This window comes from Hyperolius riggenbachi, chromosome 2 (assembly GCF_040937935.1).
Source record: "Hyperolius riggenbachi isolate aHypRig1 chromosome 2, aHypRig1.pri, whole genome shotgun sequence".
Taxonomy (NCBI): Eukaryota; Metazoa; Chordata; class Amphibia; order Anura; family Hyperoliidae; genus Hyperolius; species Hyperolius riggenbachi.
In genome coordinates this window covers 558,364,873-558,381,710 of record NC_090647.1, presented here as the reverse complement: position 1 = coordinate 558,381,710, position 16,838 = coordinate 558,364,873, and the positions used below count along the sequence as shown (strand labels likewise).

Below are 16,838 nucleotides of genomic sequence, written 5' to 3'. Positions count from 1 at the left end.
CAATGTGGAGCGAGGGCTGGAGCACGCGGTTGGTGAAAGGGTCCACGTCACCATGGACTCCTGGAGCAGCCGCTTCGGGACAGGCCGCTACCTGTCCTTCACTGTCCACTGGGTCAGCTTGGTGGAAGGGGGTGAGGATGGGAGAGCAGCAGCGGGCACAGCAGCAGCAGCAACACAGTGGGTGGTGCCACCCCGCAGGGTCAGGGGAACTGCAGCAGGTTCCTCCGATCCTCTGCCATCCTCCGGCACACCTGGCCAAACCCCCCGCCTCAGCAGCAGCGTGAAGGCCCGCCACTGCCAAGCGCTGCTGCACTTGGTCAGCCTTGGGAAGACCAAGCTGACGGCAACCCATGTGTTGGCCAAACTCCAGGAGCAGGAGAGGATTTGGCTGACCCCCAGAGGCCTCAGAGTCGGAGAGGTGGTGGCCGACAATGGGGCCAATCTGGTTGCCGCAATAGACAGGGGAAACCTGACCCACATCCCCTGTCTTGCCCACGTGCTGAACCTGGTAGTGCAGAAGTTCTTGCGCACCTACCAGGGGATGGGCGAACTGCTGGAAACGGCAAGGAACGTTGTGCGTCACTTCCGGCGCTCGGCTGCAGCCTGTGCGAGCCTGGAAGACGTGCAAAAGGAGCTGGATCTGCCACGCCATCGGCTGATCCTTGACGTTCCGACTCGCTGGAACTCCACCCTGGCGATGTTGGAGCGTCTGGTTGAACAGAAGCACGCTGTCAACCAGTACCTTGCCCTGGCCACTGTTTCCGCCGCTCAGAGAAGGGACAAGACCAGCAACATCCCGTCCATCGTCCCCGATGATGACTGGAGGCACATGCAGCAGGTGTGCTTAGTGCTGGCTCCCTTTCTGCAGGCCACTAACATGGTGAGCAGGGACCATGCTATGGTCTGCGAGTGGGTGCCCCTGGTTTGTCTGCTGAACAGGGCCCTCGATGCTTTGCTGGAACAGGGAGCGGCAGCCTTGGACCAGCAGGAGCGGCAAGCAGCTGCACAGTCCACCTCTGAGGGGGAGGAGGGGGAGGACTTGGTGGAGGTCCCTGACCTTGCTGCTGATGAGGGGGAGCAGCACAGTGCAGCTGAGTTGGTGCGGGGGTGGAGAGAGGATGAGGCTGACGAGGCAGAGGAGGAGGATGAGGACAGCAGCACTGCCGTCGATGTGCCAGCAGACGTGGCCCGCCTCTTCCCAATGGCAGCGCACATGCTGACGTGCCTGCGCAGAGACCCCAGGGTGATCCAGATGAAGCAGAGGGAGGACATCTGGATCAGCATGATGTTGGACCCACGCCTCAAGGGGAAGTTGAGCCAGTTCCTGCCGCCTGCAGGAGGAGACCCAGCGCAACAAATAAGGAGCTTGCAGCAGGCCCTTGTTGAGCGCTTGGAGGAAGCCTTCCCCCAGCCTTCCACCCCCACTGTCCAGCAGCCAGCACAGAGGCAGCAGCAGGTGCCTGCATCCAGCAGCAAGCGCCCCACAGACCTGCTGTCTCTCAGCCACGAGCTCTACAGGACTGTAGAGGCTCCGGCAGCAGTGACTAGAGAGGAGGTGCATGCAGCATCATCCTCCACCGGTCACAGCCAGCGCCTGACCCGCATGGTGGCTGACTACATGGGGTCCTACAGCGGGCTTGACAGCGATGCCCCTGTTGATCCCATGGAGTATTGGGTCAAGCGCCTGGAGATCTGGAGCGAGCTGGCGCAGTACGCCCTGGAAGTGCTGTCCTGCCCCCCTTCCAGCGTGCTGTCCGAGCGCTGCTTCAGTGCAGCTGGTGGTGTGGTCACCGAGAAACGCTCACGTCTGTCTCACAAGTCTGTGGACAGACTGACGTTTCTCAAGATGAACCAGGCGTGGGTGGAAGGCGAGTTCCTGGCCCCTGTTGTCGGCGAGAGGGGGACATGAACTGGCTAAGAACCATCGTTAATGTGCCTTACCACCCTTTACCACCTCCTGGCTCCTGCTCACTAAGCCAGCCTGGTTCACTTTGACTATTACGTCGCCTGCAGCCACACATTTTACACCTACAGTGGGCTGCTGTGTACTGTCCTTCTGCTGTCTGTCTGTGTTTCCCACTGCCAGGGTACACAGATTTACCTTCTGCTGCCACTCTGCCACCAGCTATTACGTCAAACAATAGCTATATATCTGTGTAATTTGTTTTACAAACAAAACCAAAAAACCATAAAAAAAAAAAAAAAAAGGTTTAATTTTTCTGAGGTGCCCGGGTTGAAAACTGTGTTGTCCCAGTTGTGTATTGGACACGATGTGGGCTGCACGACCGCTGTCTGGGACCTCCTGTTGTGTTCATTTACGGCCTGGTATCACCGCTAGGTACCAGGGCTATTATGTCACGCTGCCTGCCTGCTGCCACACTCACACTACTCCTCCATTCCTCCTGCTGATGCTGCTGTCTGTCTGTGTTTCCCAACGCCAGGGTACACAGATTTACCTTCTGCTGCCACTCTGCCACCAGCTATTACGTCAAAAAATAGCTATATCTGTGTAATTGGTTGTAAAACCAAAACTACAAAACCATAAAAAAAAAAAAAAGGTTTAATTTTTCTGAGGTGCCCGGGTTGAAAACTGTGTTGTCCCAGTTGTGTATTGGACACAATGTGGGCTACACGACCGCTGTCTGGGACCTCCTGCCTGCTGTGTTTATTTACAGCCCTGGTATCACCGCTAGGTACCAGGGCTATTATGTCACGCTGCCTGCCTGCTGCCACACTCACACTACTCCTCCATTCCTCCTGCTGATGCTGCTGTCTGTCTGTGTTTCCCAACGCCAGGGTACACAGATTTACCTTCTGCTGCCACTCTGCCACCAGCTATTACGTCAAAAAATAGCTGCTCACATTACTCCTCCATTCCTCCTGCTGCTGCTGCTGCTGTCTGTCTGTCTGTGTTTCCCAACGCCAGGGTACACAGATTTACCTTCTGCTGCCACTCTGCCACCAGCTATTACGTCAAAAAATAGCTATATCTGTCTGTGTAATTTGTTGTAAAAACAAAACTACAAAACCATAAAAAAAAAAAAAAAAGGTTTAATTTTTCTGAGGTGCCCGGGTTGAAAACTGTGTTGTCCCAGTTGTGTATTGGACACAATGTGGGCTGCACGACCGCTGTCTGGGACCTCCTGCCTGCTGTGTTTATTTACAGCCCTGGTATCACCGCTAGGTACCAGGGCTATTATGTCACGCTGCCTGCCTCATTGACTGCCTGCTGCCACACACTCATCCTCCTCCTCCTGCTGCTGAATTTACCTCCTGCTGTCTGTGTGTTTCCACTGCCAGGGAGCACATACAATGGCGCTTCCAACATGCGTGCGCCACCAGCTATTTGTTACGCTCAAAAATAGCTGCATTTCTTTAAAAAAAAAATTTTAAAAAAGAAATAAGTGAAGAAGAAGACGATATAGAAGAAGATGAAGAAGATGAAGAAGAAGAAGAAGAAGAAGAAGAAGAAGAAGAAGAAGAAGAAGAAGAAGAAGAAGAAGAAGAAGAAGAAGAAGAAGAAGAAGAAGAAGAAGAAGAAGAAGGAGAAGAAGATGAAGAAGAAGATGAAGAAGATGAAGATGAAGAAGATGAAGAAAAAGAAGATGAAGAAGAAGATGAAGAAGAAGATGAAGAAGATGAAGAAGAAGATGATGATGATGATGATGATGATGATGATGAAGAAGAAGAAGATGAAGAAGAAGATGAAGAAGATGAAGAAGAAGATGAAGAAGATGATGAAGAAGATGAAGAAGAAGAAGATGAAGATGATGAAGATGATGAAGAAGAAGAAGATGAAGAAGATGAAGAAGATGAAGAAGAAGAAGATGAAGAAGAAGAAGATGATGAAGAAGAAGAAGAAGATGAAGAAGAAGATGAAGAAGATGATGAAGAAGAAGAAGATGAAGAAGTTGAAGATGAAGAAGATGAAGAAGAAGAAGAAGATGAAGAAGTTGAAGATGAAGAAGATGAAGAAGAAGAAGATGAAGAAGATGAAGAAGAAGAAGATGAAGAAGATGAAGAAGAAGAAGAAGAAGAAGAAGATGAAGAAGTTGAAGATGAAGAAGATGAAGAAGAAGAAGAAGAAGAAGATGAAGAAGATGAAGAAGATGAAGAAGAAGATGAAGAAGAAGATGAAGAAGATGAAGAAAAAGAAGATGAAGAAGAAGATGATGATGAAGAAGATGATGAAGAAGAAGACAATATAAAAGAAGAAGAAGATATAGAAGAAGATATAGAAGAAGAAGATATAGAAGAAGAAGATATAGAAGAAGAAGAAGAAGAAGATATAGAAGATAAAGAAGAAGAAGAAGAAGAAGTATATACAGTACTGAACAAATTTCTGGACACAACTTCTCTTTTCAACTTTTTTTTTTTAAAGGAACATCCCCACATAATCACTTGCTGTTGTTACTTGGAAAAAAAGAGGTTTCTTGCATCATTCACCCTCAAAACAAGTGTTGGAAGCTATTTAAGGCCATTTCGAATAGTCAGCTCGAATAATGAGCTCGAATACCGACTCGAATAGTGAGCTCGAATTCCGAGGTCGAATCGAATAGTAAAAATTATTCGACTCGAATATTCGACTGATCTCGAATAATTTACTATTCGAATTCGACCTAACTCGAATTTTGAAAAGGGGTATTTGAGCACCACTAGCTGGCAGTATCAGGGGACCTGAGTTGAGGGCAGGTTTCCTGCTGCTGTGATGGCTGGGACCAGGAATAGATTATGATGAACTGGGGATCTATGTAAATTAAGTTTCACCAATTAGTGCTGAAAAATAAATCATTTAGCTCCTGGGCAATTTCCACTTATCAGCCCTGCTCCTATTCATTCGCCAACAACTTTATTGCTACTTATCATACCTACATGATCAGTTTTTTTTTTTCAGGACAAATTTGGCTTTTAATGGGTGATATTTTTGTTTAGTATTTACCTCACTTTCTATGCATTTCAAAGGGAAAATAAGTGAAAATACACACTGTTTCTCCATTTTCATCCATTATAGCTTTACAATAAACAGCATTAACTATAAGGCTGCATTTCCACTTGTGCGGTGCGGATCGCCGCGGTAAAAATTTGCATGCGGATGCGAATTTTGCATGCGGGTCTATGCGAATTTTCATGCGAAATCGCATGGATGACGATGTATGCGAATTTAACCATGGCAGTGCTGGTGTGCTTTTCCATTGTTTCTATGCGAATTTGCATGCGACTTTGCATGAAAATTCGCATACCCAAACCTCATGCGAATTTCCTATTAAATACATTGTATGCGATTCGCATAGCGGTATGCGAATTCTGATGGCTCTGCCATGCAAATTTTTTCTGCACAGTAAAACGCAAAGGAATCCTGACAAGTGGAAACAGTTTCCATTCACTTGTATTGCTATGCGAATTTGCATGCCAAAAACGCATGCGAATTCGCGATAGTGGAAATGGGCCCTAAGTTGAATCCACAAATTTTATTTTTTTGTTCATCCTGGTTTATCACAACGTTTAGATGATGTCCCTAGTGCAATGTATGGTGACAAGATTGCATTTGGAAATAAAGGTGTCTTTTTTTCTGTTTTTGTGTTTTTTTTTTGCTCTCTTTGTACATCATCGATGATCACATGACCTTATTTGCAAAAATAACACTCAGACATAGAACCCACTTGGAATCGCTGCACTGCTTGTAAATTGCGGCAGTGCTGTGTGCAGCGATTCCTAGGGCTATTTCTATAGTGATTTCCTGTCGCTTGGAAGCAATTTTTTATCCGATTAACAATTCTTTTTTTTTTTATTGTAAAAAACTTTATTATACTTTCAAGGTATCCTTCTTCTGTCCATAGCCCCGCCCCCCAAAGGGAGAGGTCATAGGTGCTTCTCTATGACCAATCAGAGAAGCGCCTGTGACTTCTTCCTGCTACGGGCGGAAGAAGGAGAAACAGAGACCTGGTAAGTATAATAAAGCTTTTAAACGCATAAAACGCGTTTTTTAAAAGCTCCCAAAGCGCTGCATGATCGTTTTGATAAGAGATTTATGCAGTGCTTATATACTTTGCAGTGTGCACAAACGTGATCAAAATGCTGTATGTCCTGTGATTGTGATTACCTCTAATTGCAATCGTAGTAATGGGTTTCCCCAACTCGCTTACATTCGCAAAGCGTTTTTGGGAATTGCCAGGAATTGTCGGCGATCCCAAAATGCTGCCAAAATTGCCCTAGTGAGTTTTTAGCCTAATATACCCTCATGGCATACATATTTAAAAAGCTAAGTTCCTAAGGTATATATGTATTGTCTTTTATATTCTGTCATTTTGTCTTTTATTTTGGTACAGAATATATAAAAATGTTATTGCTTTTAATTCAACTTGTCACTAAAAATAATACGCAAGACATAGGCCTCGACTCTAAAATCTATTCTATTCCTTATTTGTGTATTTGTGCATGTGTGTGTCTGTCTGTGTATTTGTGTTTGTGTACATGTGTGTGTCTGTCTGTGTATTTGTGTATGGGTGTCTGTCTGTGTATTTGTGCATGCGTGTGTCTGTCTGTGTATTTGTGTACATGTGTGTGTCTGTCTGTGTATTTGTGTATAGGTGCATGTGTGTGTGTGTCTTTGTGCATGTGTGTGTCTGTCTGTGTATTTGTGTATGTGTACATGTGTGTCTGTCTGTCTGCATGTGTGTGTCTGTCTGTGTATTTGTGTATGTGTACATGTGTGTCTGTCTGTGTATTTGTGTATGTGTGTCTGTCTGTGTATGTGTACATGTGTGTGTCTGTCTGTGTATTTGTGTCTGTGTACATGTGTGTCTGTCTGTGTATGTGTGTCTGTCTGTGTATGTGTACATATGTGTGTGTCTGTCTGTGTATTTGTGTATGTGTACATGTGTGTGTCTGTCTGTGTATTTGTGCGTGTGTGTCTGTCTATTTGTGTATGTGTACATGTGTGTCTGTGTATTTGTGTATGTGTGCGTCTGTGTATTTGTGTATGTGTACATGTGTGTGTCTGTCTGTGTATTTGTGTATGTGTACATGTGTGTGTCTGTGTATTTGTGTATGTGTACATGTGTGTGTCTGTCTGTGTATTTGTGTATGTGTGTTTATCTGTGTGTGTATGTATGTCTCTCTCTTTCTCTCTCTGTGTGTATGTCTGTCTGCGTGTGCATGTGTGTGTCTGTGTATTTGTGTCTGTGAGCATATGTGTGTTTATGTGTGTAGGGTGTACGTGTGTGTGTGTATTTGTGCCTGTGTGCATGTTTGTCGGTGTGTGTGTGCGCATATATATGTGTGTGTGTGTGTGTGTGTATGTCTGTCTGTGCGTCTGTGTATTTGTGTCTGTGAGCATATGTGTGTAGGGTGCATGTGTGTGTATGTGTGTGTCTGTGTGTGTCTGTGTGTGCATGTGTGTCTGTGAGCATATGTTTGTAGGGTGTATGTGTGTGTGTATTTGTGTGTGTGTCTGTGTGTGTGTCTGTGTATTTGTGTCTGTGAGCATATGTTTGTAGGGTGTATGTGTGTCTGTATGTGTGTGTATGTATGTAGGTGCTTTTCAATACCTAATATACCCCAAAAATATTTTACAAACAAAACCACATTACCAGTCAGTTTTATTTTAAATATATTTATTTCCATTTGTTACAAATATACTGGAAGAAGCAGGCAATGTGTGGCATTGCATGAAGGCGCATACATAGTGCATATGTACATCAGTCGCTGTGTGTGCATCGTGTGCGTCCGCTGACTCTGAGGCGGGGCTGAATGTCGCGGATCATTGTTTGCGGGAAGACAGTGTGCCGCTATCCGCTTCTGAAGTGCCATTGGTTAAGCTGCTCCCTGTTCCTCGCTGGGCAGCGTACGCGATAGCGGAAGCTAGGTGATGTGTTAATAGGATCACGTCGGGTGACTGAATGTTATTCTACTGAAGCTGTGAACTGGTGAGTAATTATACTGGTCCCGGTTCATACCGTACAAAATAACAAAAACTTTCCTTATAAAGAAAATAATCTATGTACAAGTGCATAAATACATAAATATATCTATGGTATAAAAATAAACATTTCTCTATCTTCTTAGAAGATCGAGCTGGACGTGCTGCAGGACAGGATACTGCCGGAGGGGGCGGTGGGGAGGGGTCGTACAGGACAGGATACTGCCGGAGGGGGGCGGTGGGGAGGGGTCGTACAGGACAGGATACTGCCGGAGGGGGGCGGTGGGGAGGGGTCGTACAGGACAGGATACTGCCGGAGGGGGGCGGTGGGGAGGGGTCGTACAGGACAGGATACTGCCGGAGGGGGGCGGTGGGGAGGGGTCGTACAGGACAGGATACTGCCGGAGGGGGGCGGTGGGGAGGGGTCGGACAGGATACTGCCGGAGGGGGCGGTGGGGAGGGGTCGTGCAGGACAGGATTACTGCCGGAGGGGGCGGTGGGGAGCGGTCGTACCGGACAGGATACTGCCGGAGGGGGCTTTGGGGGGCGGGGGGGGGGGGAGGGGGAAGGGGAGGCAGGACAGAATGCAGGACTTTTTACAAACTCAGAAGTTTGCAGTAACCGAATGGAAACGGCGATCTCAGTTTGTGTCAGTGTAGCCGGTCGCAGCTCACTGAAGACATCAGGGTGATTGCAGGTGAGATAACCCTTCTCTACAGCAGCTTAAGGGTCAGTAAGTCTCTAATACAACTTGAGGATAAAAAGCAATAATGAAAGTCATAACATTTAGATACCTACAAAAATTAACTCAGACCATGAGAGGAGAATTTGAGCAAGATTTGGGGCCAAAACTATTAGCTGCGCACAACTCATTTTCTGCAGCTGAAACATCCTCACAGATTGGACGATTGTAGAGAACGGAGTCAGAGGGCTCCCAGATAATTCGGCAATTTTAAGGTAGCCACTAACGGTTCAATTTATAGCGAAAAATCGTTTGAGCGATCATAAATTCTTCTCATGGTTGTAAATAATCTCAGTTGATGGGCACAATCAATTACAAACGACTGGATTTTCGTCGAACCACAATTTGGATTTTCTTGTTGGATGTGATTGATAGGAAGCAAAGATTGGTTGGTTGATGGTATAGTAACCGATTTCACTTCCGATTAGAATTATCTTATCGCTCTAACGATTTTTCACTAGAAATTGGATCATTAGTGGCCACCTTTAGGCGATATAAAACATTGATTAGCTCTGTCTTCTCATCAGCAATGAATGTATTTCCCTACTGGGAGGGAAGGGAGTGAGGCGAACATACACAGGGAACTGCTAAAAAAATGAAGCAGAAGGTTCTGGGTCCTACAGAGCCTTCCAGCTCCTCTCTTGGTCCCTGTTCCAGTGCTAGCTCTCCGGTAGCAGTACTCAACCAGTTTGGTCAAATACTGCTTTCTCTCTCTGCCGCCGAACGAGGCTTCAAAAGTCTTTGGGAGTCGAGTCCTACCGAAGTCTGGCCACTCCATACTGCACCCGCTCGCACACGCCAGTGTGCAGCATGCAGGACTCAACTCTCGAAGTCCCCCACAGCGGATGATTCATCTGGGGAGCCAGCGCTTAACAGAGGGGACCGGGAGAGGAGCGGGAAGGCTCTATAGCAGTGTTCCCTGTCCTCAAGGCCCACCAACAGTGTATGTTTTGAGGAATCCACCGAGGTAGTTAATCAGCTCTGCTGAGACACTAATTACCTCACCTGTGAATGTTCGTAGTTTCCTGCAAAACATACACTGTTGGTGGGCCTTGAGGACAGGGTTGGGGATCTCTGCTCTATAGGACCCAGAGCCTCCCCTCTCCTTAAGTATCTGCTTCATTTTTTTTATTTTTTTTAGCGATTCCCAATGACTAAGGCAAGTTGGCTTTTAGACTTACTGACCCTACAGAAAGACATTGATTTTCTTCCAGAGCTTCACCATTTTCAGAACTTCCTGATGAGCTCTACCCCAAGACATCCTCTGCGCCCCTCTCTGTCACACACATCATGTCAGAGACAAAGTTTGGTTGGGTTGTGTGAACAGGAAGATTGGGCATAGCCAGTGTCCACCTCGGCAAGAAGCGGCCAGGGTCTAGCCAGGCAGAGAAGAGCACCTGTCCCGTTCAGGGACACTCGGCATTACTGTGTCGTGCAGCACGGTCTGCCTCTGTACAGTCCATTCTTTCAGTCCCATAGTCCATTAGGTGGCCGGTCTGGTGTGCTGAGAAAGACACCGGTCTCCATCGGTGATGTGGGTGACACCCCAGTGAAGCTGAGGATCCGAGAGGGAATTCCGATGGACGATGCTGTCTGTAGTCTCCACCGGAGGGAGTGGGCAAGAAGGACCTGCAGAAGTACAAGAGAACTGGTCAGAGGAAAATGCCATGCTGTCCTCTTTCCTGTCCATAGCGCTAGAATATCCTCGGAGCCCATGGAAAAACTATCCTTCAGCTATAAACTAAACTAGGGCAACTGTCTGATACGGAGCACCAAATATACCATCATTTAAGGGAACCTGTCCTGGACCCATATACATGAATCCACTACTTTATCTTGGAAGAGAGAGGTTAACTAAAAGTAGCATTGCAAAACCTCTTTCTTAATACAGCCAAGTAAAAATGTATTTCAAATTCAACTACAGAATGATCAGATCTGGAGTCTCCTCCTACTCTCTAATGAGTCATGCTGTCTGCTCTCCTCTCTGCTAACTCCTCCTCCCTCCCAATGAGTCATCCTGTCTGCTCTTTGTTGTGCCGTCATCTGCTGTGAACACACAGGGCTGCTGTCTTGACTCTAACACACAAGGTTTAAGAGGCACATACACATCTTCAAATTCTATTGCAGGATTGAGACTTGACGTGACAGTTCTGGGCCCAGTGCTGTACAGTAGGCTAGCCGTGTGTTCTGTTGCTATGCAGGAGGGGCAACGGAACAGTGCCCCAATGCCCTCAGCATCTGCCCAGACTAGAGAATCGGCCAAAATTTCTCACTGAAGCATTGGGGGGGGGGGGGGGGGGGGGCGGGGGGGGGGGGAGTTGGGGGCCACGTGGTAGACTCAACCATCTCGCCTGTGTACAAAGCCTTAGAAATAGTTTCTGACTCCATATTGAGGACCAGTTTTTGTGAGCATAGTTCACTTCTCCAGTACCATTTCAATACACTACACTATACATGCCTTATACTACATAAACACTACACTATACATGCCTTATACTACATAAACACTACACTATACAGGCCTTATACTACATAAACACTACACTATACAGGCTCTCAGCTTTTCCGTTTCAGGTTCCTTTCTATGAGCTGCAGGTTCCATTTAGCGCATTACCTTGGCAGAGCGGGTCATCGCTGGGTGCGGTGAGGATGGGGAAGGCGGAGCCTGCCTCTGCATCAGACGTGCGGTTCTCGAGGTGGGAGATATCGATGTATGGGTGAGTGGTCTCGTCTCCGCACAGATCGTACAATACACTCATCTCCTGGGTCGAGGCGCGGCACTGCCTGCAACACAGAGACATTCCCATTATAGAGGCTGGAAATGACATCCTATATGGCAGAGGTAGAACAACAATCACAGTAGTACAAGAAATACGAGGCTGGGCGAGACTCTACAAGCTCCGCCCTCCACCCCAAACTCACATCTCTGTGTCCGCGTGATTCTCGGTCTAGTCCTGGCCTCTAGTCTCTGCCTTGGCCTCCAGTCTTGTCCTCTAATCACAGCCTCCACCTCTAGTCACATCATCTAGTCTCCACTTCTAGTCATGTTCTCTAGTCTCGGCCTCTAGTCTCGGCCTCTAGTCTCCGCCTCCAGTCTCCGCCTCCAGTCTCCGCCTCCAGTCATGTTCTGTAGTCTCCACCTCTAGTCACGGTCTCTAGGCTCAGCCTCTAGTTTATGCCTCTTTTGACAGCCTCCAGTTTAGGCCTCTAGCCTCTGCTTCTAGTTTTAGCTTCTAGTCACATCCTTTAGTCTGCACCTCTAGTTTCCACCTCTAGTCATGTTCTCTAGTCTCTGCCTTTAGTCATGTCCTCTAGGCTTCTTTTCCCAACCTCCAGTTTAGGCCTCTAGTCTCTGCCTCTAGCCTCAGCCTCTAGTAGTGACCTCTAGTTTCTGCTTCCAGTTTTGGCCTCTAGTCACGTCCTTTAGTCTCTGCTTCAAGTTTTGGCCCCTAGTCTGGCCGAGGTGTAACCACCTCAGGAGCAGTAACCTCTCAGCCTATGGAGCACAGCAGCTTCCTGGTAATGCATCGCTCATCACTGGTCTCCCTAAACTACATTACATATCACAGTTCTGAGCTTAGGCCTGGAACCCACTGAAAACCGCAAACGCAAAACGCAACCGCTAGCGTTTTGTCTGAGCGGTTTGCAAGCGGATTCATGCGCGTTTTTGGTCGTGTTTTGCAACATTGTATTTCTTTCCCCAGCGGGTGCCTAGCGTTTTGCGTTTTGCGATTTTATCCTGATTGGTCCTGTGAATTATTTTTAATTTTGTTACAGTGTGCTGAACCGCAAAACGCTAGCAAAACCGCTCAGTTTAGGTTTTGCTGAGCGTTTCCGCTAGCGTTTCAATACTTTACATTGAAGCGCTAACGCTCCCAAAATGCTGCATGTCCTGCGTTTGCGTTTCTGGGAAACGCAAACGCTCCTGTGGAAGTTGCCCCATCCATTAACATCAGCTGAGCGTTTTGGCAAAACGCTAGCGTATCGCAGTGCTGCCAAAATGCTCAAAAAACGCTCTTGTGGGTTCCAGCCCTTAGAGTTTGGTGAACTTACTCTGTGGCCTTTGGATGGTCTGTTGGCTCTGGAGGTCCCGGGTCACTTCCTGCCAGCAGCGTGCTCGCTTCATCCTGTGTGAAAACACCAGAAGAATTAATATCATGCTTCCACAGCCAGCCAGCATAACAGAAGTCAGCAAAAATCTCCTTAATGATTATTAGAGAGGGCTTTAAAGTACAACACTTGCAAAATTTACACAGTTGAAAAACTGGCTCATGTGTTGCCTTGACAACATCAGACTATCCAGCAGTAAAGTGTGTGAAGTTACCTGGTGCAGCGTCTCAGAGCAGTAGTCCCTCTGCTTCCCTCCGGGGTACGCCAGTTTGGTGGTTGGACACGCCCCGTTCACCACGGCGCCGTTGGAGTACGGTATGGTGCTCACCATGGGGGAGCCGCGTAGCGGGACCATCGTATACTGGCAGGAGGAGTTGAGGATGCCGGAACTTGGGAACGCCATATCCGTGGTTTGTTCTGTAGACATAGAAGGATGTTGTCAGAGGATGCAACAAGTAGATAACATCAATCTCTTTTACACTGAGGGCTAATAAACATTTTGACATGTGTGCGCCTAGACTTATGTGATGCCATTTCAGTATTAATCACAGCCTCCATCAGTCTGGTATATACAGGGGAAGCCATGATGTCACCTCTGGGACGCAGGATAAGCCGGAGTTATTAAACAGTACCTCTGGTAAAAAAAAACCCAGAGCATTTAAACAGTTCACCCCCAAGGGTTTTTACTGTAACGGACCAGAGCAATTTTCACTTGTCAGTGCTCCTCCCTTTTATTCCCTAATAACTTTATTACTACTTATCACAAGAAAATTATCTATACCTTGTTTTTTTCGCCACCAATTAGGCTTTCTGTGGGTAGTAAATTTTGCTAAGAATTTTTTTTATTCTAAATGCGTTTTAATGGGAAAAAAACAAAAAAATTAAAAAAAATAATTACTCAGTTTTCAGCCATTACAGTTTTAAAATTAAACATTCTCCTGTGGTTAAAACACACACATTTTATTTGCCCAGTTGTCCCGATTATTAAACCGTTTAAATTATGTCCCTATCATAATGTACGGCGACAATATATTATTTTGAAATATAGGTGTTAGTTTTGTTTTTGTTTTTTTTTGTTCTGGCCATAATTACAAGCCCCTATATAATAAATTAAAATTAATTTCATCCCATAAAATATAGATTAAAAAAAGCTGAGTCCCTTTTATTTTATTTTAAGCTGATTTTTATTTACAAGTGTTTTTTTTTTTTTTGGTGGGGGAGGGTTGGAAGTGTAATTTTATTAATTTTATTAATAGTGTGTATGTATTTGTATATGTATGTGCAATATACTTTTTGGCCACAAGATGGCGCTAGTGAACACTCTCCCGTATAGGAAGTGATCACTTTTTTTTTTTTTTTTACACTTTATTAAACTGTGGCAGCTTCCTGTTTTTATGAATGGACGCGGCTGCTGTTTGCGGTCGCATCCATTCACTCTAGGAAGTGCGATTGGGTAGAGGACCGCTCTGTCCTCTTCCCCAATCACTCAGCACGGGATCCCGATGGAAACAGCGGCGGTAGCGGCGCGCACACGTGCGGAGCGGCGGCGGGAACGCGCGATGTTTAAAACGTCATGTTGCCTTTAACAGGCAAAAGCATGACATTTCAATACGATAGTTTGCCGTTAAATGGTTAAAAAAAGTCTGTGTCTTAATGATGGAGGATAGAGGGTGTTAAATACTTTTCTGCACTACCGTCATCCCCCAAGACCGGTGATCGCTCTGCTGTACCCCCCCCCCCCTGGCCACTCCTATCTGCATTGCCAGGGCCTGCCCCCAGCTCAGCATCTGTTGCCTAATTGGTGGCTGCTGAGCCAGGGGTGGTCCACAGCAATGCAGGCAGAGGTTTTCCAAAGAGCTTGACCAGTCTTTGGAAACATGGCCGTGACTGCATTCCCGAGGAGGGGGGCGGAGCGTCAGCTGTAACCCGATGACGTCCGATCAGGTAAGTATTTAAGCCTGAGACCCCGCCCCCTCTCCGATCCTGCAGCCTAGCATGATAGGCTCTGTCCTTTTTACCGGAGGTACTCAAAGTCTGGCAACACAAGGCGATTTGCTGAAGGAGACTCACTCTGCTTGGACAAGGCTCTCCACAGGCAGATGGGGGTGAAGGCCACTATGAGAAGCACAATGGAGCCAAGAACCACGCCCACTATCAGGTACGGCAGGTCGCTGGATCGCGCCACTGTGGCTGTGCCGAGAGGCCCGCCCCTTCCTGAAGGAGGAGGTGGAGTCAGCACTACGGACTGTGACGGCCGGCCTGGATGTGGAGACTTCCGAGCTGCAAGAAGATAGAGAAAGAAGCCTTTATTTAGACTTATTATTCTAAATAAGAAACCATCTCAAGAAATTTGACAAACAGGAAAGTTATCAGGCCCATGGTACACTGCAATTCCCATCTGCGATTCCGATTTGCGATTCTGAATTCCCTAGATGCTATCAAAATAAGGAAAACAGAAAAAAACAGTACCAATTAAAAATCGCAAATCAGAATCACAAGTAAAATCGAGTCAAAATCGCAAATCGGAATCGCATGTAGTGTGCAAGAGCCCTCACAGTCTTAAAACATCTGTTAAACCTTTACAATAATTTGTTTTTTAAGATCACAAAGACGGTCATATCTCACTCCTGCTTCCCGCCTAGGCGGATCTAGACACAATACACATAATCTGATTTACATAACAAAACAAGATTGATTCCTATCCAGAGTAAATTAATCTATATATAAAATATAACTTTTATTATTCCAATTAAAATTCATATATATTTTCCACTAACTGAGGTAGGTTCCAAAAATTCCTCGATCAGATCATTGATTCTCAAATATAAAGTCAATTCTGATCAACCTATTCCTCACTAAAGTTGCTTATGTGCTATAAAGATTCCCCCCACCACAAATCCAACATGTTTCGGCTCCCTAATTGGAGCCGTCGTCAGGGAATAAAGTGCTCAGTGCTAGGGTGCTAAGTGCATAATCACATTATATTCACAACATATGGAAAATAAAAAATGAGAGCTATGCTCTAAAGCTCAGTCAGCACATAAGCAACTTTAGTGAGGAATAGGTTTGATCAGAATTGACTTTATATTTGAGAATCGATGATCTGATCGAGGAATTTTTGGAAAATAGTTAGTGGAAAATATATATGGATTTTAATTGGAATAATAATAAAAGTTATATTTTATATATAGATTAATTTACTCTGGATAGGAATCAATCTTGTTTTGTTAGGCCGATGTAGACCAGCCAATCAGAGTATTACAGATTGGTCACATGATACATTGATCATGCCATTGCTTAGAGCTGGGGGACTCTGCGATCAGTGGTGCCGCTTGGACCTCCCAGACTCCGCCCCCAGTGCCGGACTCACCTTTGGTCTCGCAGATCATGACGTTGCTGAACTCGCTCTCCCCTCCCTCGTTGTAGCACTGCATCTTTATGTCGTAGGACGTCTCTGGCTGCAGGTGGCTGATGTAGTGCCACTGCCGATCCCCTGGAAGACAAGAGAGATGCCTCAAATACCGCTCCCATCACTTTACATGTTCTTAAACGTATCACAGGTGGCAACATCTTTACTGCTGGTAGGTGCATCACTGCGGAATGTTTGTTGTGTGTGAGTAGAAACAACACCTGGTCTCCCAGAATGCTCTGGGGCAGAAGTCTGTGTGCCATCATAGCCTAGAATAAATGTCTCTGGGAAGGCGGGGCTACATACCAATAAATATATATATATATATATATATATATATATCTATATCTATAAAATCGGATGTATGTATGTATGTGTGTGTGTGTGTATGTGTGTGTGTGTGTGTGTATGTGCCGCGATCACGCGAAAACGGCTTGACCGATTTGAACGAAACTTGGTACACAGATCCCTTACTACCTGGGATGATATGTTCTGGGGGTCTCGCGGCCCCCCTGCACACCTGGGCGGAGCTACAAACAGCAAATCAGATTCCACCCATTCAAGTCAATGGAAAAAATGTAAAAGGCTGCCATTCTCACAGTAATAAAGCCAGAGTCCTCACACATGGCACAGTTGGTCACTTGGTGACCGAGGTTACA

At 46.2% G+C, this 16,838-nt stretch overlaps 1 protein-coding gene across 9 annotated transcripts in view; it reads right to left on the bottom strand.

The window, feature by feature from the left end:
- Window positions 1–7,596: 7,596 nt before the first annotated feature.
- BOC (BOC cell adhesion associated, oncogene regulated) overlaps window positions 7,597–16,838 on the bottom strand; it is a 194,365-nt gene continuing 185,123 nt past the window's right edge. For all 9 annotated transcript variants that reach the window (XM_068270898.1, XM_068270899.1, XM_068270897.1 and 6 more), the window contains 6 exons: window positions 16,141–16,263; window positions 14,841–15,050; window positions 12,985–13,187; window positions 12,714–12,787; window positions 11,275–11,444; window positions 7,597–10,289 (listed from right to left, as the gene is read on the bottom strand). In XM_068270898.1, coding sequence (XP_068126999.1) covers window positions 10,144–10,289; window positions 11,275–11,444; window positions 12,714–12,787; window positions 12,985–13,187; window positions 14,841–15,050; window positions 16,141–16,263 — 926 coding nt within the window. In that variant the 3' untranslated portion in view covers window positions 7,597–10,143. The remainder of the gene's footprint in view (window positions 10,290–11,274; window positions 11,445–12,713; window positions 12,788–12,984; window positions 13,188–14,840; window positions 15,051–16,140; window positions 16,264–16,838) is intronic.